The sequence below is a fragment of the Malaya genurostris genome, chromosome 2 (genome assembly GCF_030247185.1).
Source record: "Malaya genurostris strain Urasoe2022 chromosome 2, Malgen_1.1, whole genome shotgun sequence".
NCBI classification, from domain to species: Eukaryota; Metazoa; Arthropoda; class Insecta; order Diptera; family Culicidae; genus Malaya; species Malaya genurostris.
The window spans coordinates 3641271-3652383 of NC_080571.1; the positions used below are offsets into that span (position 1 = coordinate 3641271).

General features: G+C 37.9%; 1 protein-coding gene across 1 annotated transcript; it reads left to right on the plus strand.

Annotated features, from left to right (window-relative positions):
• The first annotated feature begins 3258 nt into the window (after window positions 1–3258).
• On the plus strand, window positions 3259–6404 carry LOC131430800 (integrator complex subunit 4). The gene is made up of 3 exons (XM_058596012.1): window positions 3259–3397; window positions 3466–5853; window positions 5918–6404. Exons 1-3 carry the CDS (start codon window positions 3347–3349, stop codon window positions 6326–6328), a joined length of 2850 nt encoding a protein of 949 aa, XP_058451995.1. The 5' UTR covers window positions 3259–3346; the 3' UTR covers window positions 6329–6404.
• The last annotated feature ends 4709 nt before the right edge of the window (window positions 6405–11113 follow it).

Sequence of the window (11113 nt, forward strand, 5' to 3'; positions counted from 1 at the left end):
TATATTGATTGCAGGAATAAACCAGTTTTCATGGCGCTAACAATAAAGCGATGTAATGATGATCGAGCAAAATGGAACATATCCGTATATATTTGCCACTGAATTTTTCGTTTGCAATCTACGTATCTATCAAAAATATTTGAATGACAACATGAATGATAATATCGTTTCGGGATTTTGGTTTTTTTGCTTAATGTTCAGAATCACGATTTTGCATTTCATTCTAATAATCAAAATACCCTGTCAAGTCGTTCCCACGGATTGTCTCGTCTTCTACTGGCGTTTAAAAAGAATTTCAGGTTCTAATAACCGTTCTCACTTCCACTTTCACTTTCACTTCACACTTATATCACTTCACTTGATTTTCCCTGTTACCAGTATCACCCACACTGAAGTAGTCACGTAGTGAAAAAAATCATTTTTCCAAAAAAAAATGATGTGATGTTCGTAATAACCACAAGCTCATAAAAGTAATTACTTTTTCCTCTGATGCGACTTTCGTGATAAATACCTACATTCACTTCAATTGATTTTCACCGTGAAGTGATACCGGTAATAAGGGCCTCATTATATGAATTCGATATAAGGGAAGAATTAAAAAGGGACACTCCGTTTCCGCATTTTAGTGTAGGACACTCGACCTACGGTTTCGTCCACTTCTTTTGGTTCTTTCACACAACGGCATGTAGCTACGTACATATATCATTAAATGCAATCCATGTCAGCGAAGCGCAGATCACAGTTGATTGAAATTGTTATCGCAGCATATTTCACCGGTAACTAAAGAATTTTTTTTGTAAGACTTTTATATAATTGAAATATTGGTGAAAAAGTCATATAAAGTTTGTGAATGCTGATTAGTACATTTGAAAGTATATAAATAATTGCAATCACGATCGAAATGATCTAACAAGTAGCAACATCATCAAAATTGCAGCATAACACCAACATTCGCGGTCATACTGTTCATCTGAGTACTACAATGCAATGGGTTGAAGATCATTCTGGTCTCACGGTGAGATTTTCTTCACCCTCTAAGCATCACGCCGTAGATAAACGCAAAACTGGTTAGTTTCGGGTCTTTACGCACTTTGAAGAGAGGCTACAAGAATACATATTATTAGTGAACAGAATATATAATTGAATACAAAATTAGCAAGCCATAAAAACTCTCAATTCCGATTTAGATCTGCAGTCGACGATGAGAACTTTTGAGATGCTCTAGATTGGGCATGTGAAATAATGAAACCGAGAACGATTACCTTGAAAAGATAAACAATGGTAACTAGGGTTACTGTAACTGTTATTTCGAAAACAACAATTTCTCTGACCGCGTTCCCAATTTTAAACTTTTTTCATAAGATATCATTTTGACATTACCAGTTACTGAGGGGTTGCTCGATTTGCGATACAGTTTTAAAAGCGAGTGGCAGGTCGTGTCGTCGGTTTAACCATACGAGTATAGTGGTTTTCAGCACACAATAAAATCAAATGATGTTAACAATATGCAAGCTCATTTTTACTATGAATGGTTTTGGCTCTAGAATTGTAATATTGAACTGTATATGGTATGAATAACTACTACAATTGGAATGTTTAGCATTAACGTGAAAGCATCTTATTTTTACATTGTACTTATTGTTTTAACTAGTGCCATGGTATTTTAGACATTTCACTTCTGGTTCTTTCGAAACATGGAAATCTGGTTAATTTGACAATGGTGAAGATCATTCGAACATGCAAAAATGTTCAAAAGTTATATTTATTGAAATTTCGATGCAAAAATAACAAGCATACATTAAAACCTGCTTTATTTTTCTAACACACTTTTTCACTGATTTAACATTATATATAAAATTGTAAGAAATTATTCATAGTAAGAGCTTGTTTTTTAACGCCTGTAGGCATTCAAAATTATCAACTTGTTGCTCTCTTTAACATTTTAACGTTTCTGTTATGAAATCGTATTTACACAGAAGCTTAAGGGAAAACTCAGAAAATTTTTCGGATTTTATTTCCGAAAAACCTTCGATATCCGCTAAAGAAATTCATGTGCCGAGTGTTCACGATGCTCCGAATCGAGCGCTCCGTGTTTTGAAACAATTTGTAACATATTTTCCTTTATCATTATTTCTTATGAAATTTACTCGCCTGCAATACCAATACTGAAGTACAACTACGCACTATTACAAAATTAAACACCAATTCAATACATCGCCATTTCGTCGTTGGAATATGAAATCTGTCACTGTAATGAAGCTTTATGTGACACTAAAAAAAGCAGACGCGTTGATTGACAATTTGTATAGTCGCACTAAGAAAATACATGATCGGTTGAAAAACACATAAATTATGTTGATATGAACAATATGTATAGTGCTTTCAAACTCGACAATCTGTATCCAACTATATGTTTATTCATGGTAACATTATTATATTCTGAAGAAGAACTTACTCACATGGTAGTCATAACTATATCACTTCTCAACATTATGGTGACTGAAAGTTCAATTTCACCTTACTTGTAATTGTCATTGGGACTTTTTCGTTCTTATTTTAATGATTGTCAGAATTACCACGCCAGAAAAGTCATAAAGACAAATAGTATAGTCAAGCAGTAGAGTTTTTGTCCTAGTGCTTATTACAATACAGATGGTAAATAATCTGATATCATGGTCGTTACTATTATTTGAGTGCATAGTTGAAATGACCACCCGTAAAATAATAAACCATTGATTTTACAGCATAAACAATTGATTCACAATTACATATATGGGTTACAATACATTTTATTGTATCTTGACAAGATTTTTTTCATTTCCAACAATTCAATATATTGTTTCTACGATTCTACAACTGAATTTATTGTACACGTGGTGTTTTAAACAATATGCAAACAGTACATTTGATTGTTTTCCAAGAAAACATGTATGAGAAAATTTTATGATTTGAATTGTTACGATACTTAACAACCTATATATTCTATTGTAAAACGCAAGTTCACAATTTATTGAATAGTGTATAACAATACATTAAAAAAAATTTCAATGGTCACAGCCAAATTGTGGCAGGTTTTGTAACAGTAAATCGTATTGTTTTCCTACAACATTTTTCATTCGGGCATGAGGAACAGGTTGCGGTTACTGTAATATTTGTCTGAGTGTATCATCTCTAAACAAGCAGCACCTCTACATTTCAGTTTTGCGACAATGTGCCAATAGATTTTTGCACCGAATAGTTTTTTTTAAATGACCTGGCAACACCGGTTCGCATCTGTTTATGGTTTCGATCTCCAAAAGTGTAAAAGTTTAAAGGAATAAGGATTTTTACCATACCGGTTATCAATATGTCTGTTGCTGTAAAGAGACCATTTACAGAAACGACACAGACTATTCAGGTAATAATGATTTCATATTTTATACACAAATTTTACGCAGCACCGGCGATTCCACGTTCTTATTGCAGGAACCTGTTCCGATTGTTCCGCAACTGTTGGGTTCTAGTAGCTCTAATACTACTCGGATCTACAAGCGCATACGATTGACGTCCAGGAAATCCAGTGGTGTACCTGTGTCAATTTTAGCTTACGTCAATTTACTAGAGGACACGGTCAACAGTAACGATGCCCTTCAGGTTCTCATCAAGATCAGTGACTCGATGCAGTTTGATGAGTCAGAGTTTCCGGAAGCGATTAAAAAGTTGGTTGAGCATTTCCGGCGTGAGTCGGAATCGGCTGTACGGGTTAAGATATTGTCGCTATTTGGTGATTTAGCCTGCGAGACAGGCATAGAATGTCCACCATTGATTGATGAGGTGATAGCCATGCTGAAAGGTGAAACATCCGCAAAGGTGATTTCGCAAGGCTTGTGCGCTCTTGAACGTATTGGCCGAGCCTGTTCGCTAACGTCAGTTGCATATATTAATAAGATGGTATTTTTCGCAAAAAGTAAATTGTTTTCATCCAGTCACAACGTTCAAAGACATGCAATTTTCCTGCTTGGCGTATTCGTGTTGGTTTCGGATGCTGAGAAGGAAAGTTTAGAGCTGATTGGAAAATACACTGATTCGTCCGATGCTAGGGTGAGAGCTCAGGCTTTTCGATCGATGCTAACGCTAGGTGAACGAGGCGTACAATTACCAGCATCACTTTACGAACGAGCTTGCAATGCTTTGATTGATGACTACGAATGCGTTCGAAAAGAGGCTCTCCAGATGGTGTACGAGTTGGGTGTAAGGCATCCGGAGTACTCAATTAAGCTTCCGGAATCGGAACAGAATGTTCGATTGATAGACGATGCGTTCGGAAAGGTTTGCAGTGCGATTAGTGATCTTTCAATGCACATTCGAACGCAGGCCGCGGATCTGCTGGGAGGGATGACCATGGTTAGCGATGAGTTTCTCCACCAGACACTGGATAAGAAACTGATGAGCAACATGCGTAAAAAGAAGAGTTTACATGAACGAAGTGCTGAACATTTCACTAGTGGTGAGTGGTCAAGCGGGAAAAAATGGGCGGATGATGCTCCGAAGGAACTAGTAAATGCAGATTCAGTTTCACTGATGGCATCTGGAGCCTGTGGTGCTCTAGTTCAGGGATTGGAGGATGAGTTTCTAGAAGTTAGAACTGCATCTGTGAATTCAATGTGTAAACTAGCTCTGAAAAATCCGCTTTTTGCTGTTACATCCTTGGATTTTTTGGTCGACATGTTTAACGATGAAATCGAAGAAGTTCGTCTTCGAGCAATTTGCAGTTTGACTGCCATCTCTAAGCACATTATTTTACGAGAAGATCAGCTGGAAATAATGCTAAGCTCACTAGAAGATTATTCTGTGGATGTTCGAGAGGGACTTCATCTGATGTTGGGAGCCTGTAAAGTTTCAACAAAAGCGTGTCTTTCACTGGTCGTTCAAAAAGTATTGGATGTACTTTTGAAGTACCCGGAAGACCGTCTGTCAACATTCGGATGCATGCAACGAGTTGGGCAGAAACATCCCGAAATTTGTATGACATTGACTCCGCAACTGTTGCAAGATCATCCGTTTTTCGACAGTGCCGAAAGAGATGTAGAAGATCCGTCTTACGTTTGCATTTTGATTATGTTGTTTAATGCTGCTCAGCATTTACCGCCGATGCTAAGCCTTTTTCCGGAAATTATAGTGAAACATTACTCATACTTGCGAGATACCATGCCGGAATTCGTACCTCAGTTGAGTCTTGGAAGCGGTACCAGTGTAACGATGCTAGCTGGGTCAACCGGATCTCGACAGTTTCTGGAAACATTAATACACAACATCCAGCAAGCATATTCTATTCCAAAAGCCCGGTTATCATTACTTAAAGCCGTCCAGGAAAATCTCGATCAGTTGGCTAAAATCGATCCTTCCTTCTCTGGAACTGCCAACTTTACCGCCACTTTCGTGGGAATACAGTTACTGATGGAAAAGCTACATGTGGCAATTACTGGCCAACCAACGGAGGAACCTCTAAAAGAATGTCTCAATCAATTGATACGAAAATGTCTCGAAATGCAGAACCTCTTTTCGGAGCTTACACTTGACGATCATCTTCTTGTCAAACAGATGTGCCTTCGAGCTAGTGCGTTCAATCTTGTCCTGGTGGTTAGGGATCGATCCCAAAGCGCACTTGCACCTTGTCAACTGCTACTGCAAATTGCGGCAGATGCTAGTAAATTCATGCAGGAGAACAGTTCGCTTGTAGCTGATTCATTTACAAGTGCAATTCTAACAAAATTGGCATCTATAGGTGATCCTCGGCCCGGACGCGTGTTTAGAGAAATTCTACCGGTTGTGCAGGCCGCCTCTCTGGCGATCATTCCGAAAATTAATACAAATGTACGTAGATTTTCATTTAATTTTGTCGAATCAAATCATTTAAGCCAATTTTACTGTATTATAGATAAAAATGTGCAAAGCACGAATCGTCGAACCAGCGGAAAACTTCTATAATTCGGACAACGTCATCAAAGTCACCGCTGGTCTGATAGCTGCTCTTCCGTTGGTTGTTGAATTGGAAAACATGCAAGAATCTCAACGACAATGTCTTCGAGTAAAGGTAAAATATCCCGATCAGAGTGTGCACATTATAGTACCGCGGAGACGTGACATAAAAAGAATAATAACTGAACAGGGCGAAAGTGAATCGCATTGGCGCCTTAGAACGACGGTTCTACTGTCGCATGGTACATGGACTGAAGCAGCCCAGGTGGACATCAGCATCTGCTTATCCGTGCGTCCGAACAGTGAGTTGGAGTTGTGCAAACCGTTGAAAGTGCACTTTGCTCCCAAACCGGTTAAAAGAGGTATTTGAGGTGACTTGGAAGTGTGCCAAACGATAACAGTTGGAAATAAACCAATTAACCAATATTGATGAGAAATAATATCTCATTTCTTTGCATATATTCGAAACGTTCAGCATAATTGTGATCTCTGTTCTACTGTGATAAATCTCGATTAAATAATCTGTATGCTATTCCGATCCCTTTAAAAAAGTTTGATGTAACATTTCTCCACCGTAAAAATGACTATCTGGTGTGTAAGAGGGTTGTGCGACTTTCTCCCGAAAACTATTTCTCAGAAAATAAAGCAACGAAGTATTTTATACCAGAAAAACATCTACTATAATCAGGCGCGTATACATGGGTGAGGGGGGGGTGGTGGTGTTGGAACCCCCCACCACCTCCCGAAACTCAAGAAATTATTAGAGGAGACAGGGGCTAGACCGGACAGTTTAAATATCCTATAAACCTGCTATGTTTCGAATCATAGATTGACTTTGTAAACGCACTTGGAGATGACGCGGTAGAGATGATTTGGGTAAAAACCAGAGATGCCAGGTAAAAATTTCAAATATCTTCAGACAGTTTATTTCTCTATAAAGTATGATACGTCAAACTGATTCGGCAATTATAAAAGTCTGTAAATTTTGACGAAAGTCTGCGAAAAACTAGATTTTCAAAAGTCTGCATAACAAAAAATGTCTAAAAAGTGTCCGATTTAGCCCCGGTCTCCTCTATATTATGATTCAGGTCGAGACGAGTGCGCTGACGACCCGCACCGGGCACTGTGGGGGGCAGCGCCCCCGCAGAAATCACCTCTGTCTAGTTTTTTTTTTTTTTTGCCCACCACACTCCCCCACACCAAAAAGCTTCAATTTGAAGCCCCCTGGTAGTGGACGCAACTAGTCTCAGCGGAAAAACAAGAAACAAATAGACACTGGCAATAATAATACTAGAAATACAAATTTAATTTTGATTCAAAGTCCGCTGAGATTCTATTTATTCATGGTTTGATGTGCAATTTATTAAAGTGGAATCCCAGTGGAAAAGATTTCCTTTTAAGGGATCCACAATTTAATTACTACGCTATGTTGGAAAGAAAGTACAAATTAAATTAGGTAATTAGTTATTAATATGAAATACTGTTGACGATAAATACATTACATTATAAAACAAAAAACTAAATTAGCTAAATATCTCGTTCAGTCTATGCTTAAAATGGTACTTTAGTCTAACCGCAAATGTGGCACGATTGCTTATTCCTCGCATGTCAGGCGGAAGTACATTATATTTAGTTGGACCAACAAAAAGGATCCGTCTTTGACCAAGGCTTGTAGCTGCTCGAACACGAAACAAATTGTTACTACGGCGTGTTGTTCTAGAATGGGATATAGTTGGGAACTGTAGGTTATGGTGTACTGTGGATTTATACAAATTATCATGGATGAATAGCAACGTTTGGACATCACATAAGTATGTTATTGGTGAAACATTATGGTTTCTGTCAGAGTATAACAATAGACTCGAGAATAGTAAGGGTTTATTGAAAATGATTTTTAGGCATCTGTTCTGTAGAATTTGGAGTTTCTTCAGATGAGAACTAGCGGCTCGCCCCCACACCGATACCAAGTAGTTGAGCTGTGAAAGGATATAAGCAAAATAAAAATTTAACAGCACACGCTGGGGAACAAAGGACTTGACTCTCCATAAAACACCGCAGTACGACGCCACGTGCTTGGCAACAAACTTTATGTGGTGAGCCCAGTTTAATGTGGGGTCGAAATATATGCCCAGATACTTGAAATAGTCAACTTTTTCAATAATATTGTGTCCAAGCTGGGGATGATTATGCGTTGGTATAATTTTCCTTGTGGAACGGAAAATCATATACTTAGTCTTTGTGGCATTTAATGATAATAAGTTCGCATTGAAATATTGATCAAGAGTTCTTAAATCACTTTCCATTGAGTAAATAATAGCATTGATGTCACTGTCAGGATAGAACAGAGCTGTGTCGTCGGCGAATAGTCGTGGAGTTCCTTTAAGATGTAAATTACCTATATCATTAATATATAAAAGAAACAATAGTGGACCAATATTACTTCCTTGTGGAACACCAATGTTTATTGGAGCAAGGTTGCTACTGTCACTTTCGATGGATACAAATTGTTTTCAATAGTTGCGGGCGTTTGCCCGGATTACCCAAAGCTAGTGGCTATCCCTCAGTTAAGTCCGAACGAGCGGCAGCGAGGTCAGACAGCAGGTCATTAAAAACGATGAGGCCGCATCAGACCTTTCAAAATCGCAGTGAATTAGAACAAATTCTATTAAGCAGCATGTTGATCTGTTATGCCAAATAATCATTATGCCAAACGGTATTATACCAATAATCATATTCTAGCAACTAATACCTTCGGGTGTATGGTTTTCTGGACTTTGGTACAATCTGGAAATTTTTTTCTGGATTTTATTACTTTATAAAGTTTGTATTTCTGGAGATTAGTACTTTCTGGTCAATGATTTTCTGGAGAAAAAGTTTCGGTTTTTTATGATCTGGAGAATAGTTTTCGGGGAAATGTTATAGAATCGTGTAAGAGCGGACGGTCGAGCCAGTGCTGGTGTCTATTGCCGTGGAATGAGATTAGAGTAATCTCGTTCACTGGGTGATTGCTGTACTGTATTTCAAGCAGAATTCTTTACGATTTTCTGTGGGGTACTGGTAGGTTATCAACACGGTATCTGCGGTAAATTCATTTATTTTTTTTATCACCCCTATTCTGTATTTCGATCGAATCGGATTATTTCGTTCGAATGCGAAATTTTGCATTATGTATCTCGATCGAATTCGAGTTTTCCATACAAAAGCATCACTCGTTCGAATTACATAATGCAAATATTCCGACTCGATCGAACTACAGAATAGGGGTGTATAAAAGTTTTATTTAACCCCCATATTTACCATTATGGTTTTTCGCCGGGAGATCAATGTTAAATACAATGCTTTCGTAATTCATGTAAACATAACATCGTTCTAGTCACACAAGCAGTAGAGTTGTTTGGAGCCGGACTAGAATCGTTTTTGGTTTTTGGTTCTTCTAAATATGGCTCAAAACTGTTGCTTCACTCCAAGTCAAAAACTTCAAAACGGAACTAATTTCATTTTTATTGATGACCAAACCGGATTTCAAAATCTTAGACTAAAACGAAATGTTTTATGGCTCTACAGACTGCTGTTGAATTTAATCTGGATCTTACTTCCGGTTCCGCAACTACAAGGTAAAGTGTGTTCGTTAGAAACTTGGCTGCCGGGAGAAAGGGGGACATCCCTCCGGGCTCGTACTTGTCATGTGGCCCGGAAATTCAAAGATTTATATGCAGACTATAAAAAATATGGGTGTGTAATGTCAGAGACATAACTGGTTGTCGTGAATACGAATAAAACTGACACGATTTCTTTATACTTTCGAATTCGAATTGATAGTTGATCGATTATGTGAATTGTGAAACTTTCACTACTAGAATTTTAAACGACTTTTGAAGTCGATTATCTCATTTCGAATTTGCATATTTCATTGAAAGAAACTATCAAGATGCTGAACAGGATTCATTTTTGCCTTTTAGAAGGATCAAATCGTGGAATTCTCTACGTTATTTAGCACAGTTTGGAACATTTTTCTCGAACGATTTTCGCACAGCGAATCGCAAATCAAATTATTTTGGATTTTCACTAAAATGATGATTTTCACCTTCGATTTGCATAGAAGTAATCTTAATAGTTCTTTAGATAACATTTAGAGCCATTAGAACGGCTGATTTTATATAATGTTGTCCACTTTTCGTTTTTCGTTTTCTTTCTCTCCAGCAGCTCTGTTGGATGATGCAATCGCTCTTGTTTGAGTTGAAACTAGCTTTGCGTACAAACCGCAACACATCCGCTCGCAGTGCCAAATGATGCGAAACTGGTTTAATGCGTCTTCTCGCCTTAACGACCGGAAGGCAAATAGCGGACCTTACACGATCATTAAAAGTGTCATTACTTGTTACATACGAATAAAAGATGGCAAAATGCTTAATCGTATAATTGCGTCTTGTTTTAACGAGAACATGTAACAGAATGAATAATTTTTCTTTCCTCGCTGTCAGCTTCGATATTCTTTCAATCACGGCATACTTGATTGTCCTCTCTGTATGTAACATCTCCCCCTTTAATTCAGTATCGAATGTAGTCTTCTAAACGTCTGGGAGGTTTGGAGGATCTGGTAGGCCTGACAGTAGGATTAGCTTGTTGAAAATTTATCGGCGTCAAAGTCGAATAAGGTGGTGTAGTTGCTCTCATGGTATCATTTAGGCTGTTAGATGAACTTCCTTGATTTGATCTGGAATTTTCGACTGGTTCTTGAATACAGCTTGTTTGAGTAGGAACGGGCAATCCAAAATCGTGAATTAATTCTTCTAGAGATAATTGAACTTGATTTGTAAATTGTTGTTCACCATTGAATCTAAGTCGTAATTGATTTGCATGAGTACGAATGAGTTTCCGACGACATGAGGCTTGATCCAAGAGAACATTAAAATTCACATTTCCTATAACTTCAATGATTTTTCCAGGATTCCAGTTCCAATTACTTGCATTTGTGTACACCTTAGCATACACAAGCGCACCAACTGTGAAGGATGATGATCGTTGAGGATATGCGACTGGTGATGGACTAACTTGTTGAAACGTTGTACATCGCAACAAATCGAGTGTAGTCTTCATTGGTCGACCTAACATGAATTCTGCCGGAGATTTCCCTTCCAGACTGATACATGGTGTT

What these genes read in the sequence shown, in the direction of transcription:
- LOC131430800 (XM_058596012.1), top strand. Translation starts at nt 3,347, where the DNA reads ATGTCTGTTGCTGTAAAGAGACCATTTACAGAAACGACACAGACTATT. An exon ending in AAACGACACAGACTATTCAG is followed by an intron (nt 3,398 to 3,465) that starts GTAATAATGATT and finishes TTCTTATTGCAG; the next exon opens with GAACCTGTTCCGATTGTTCC. An exon ending in TTCCGAAAATTAATACAAAT is followed by an intron (nt 5,854 to 5,917) that starts GTACGTAGATTT and finishes ACTGTATTATAG; the next exon opens with ATAAAAATGTGCAAAGCACG.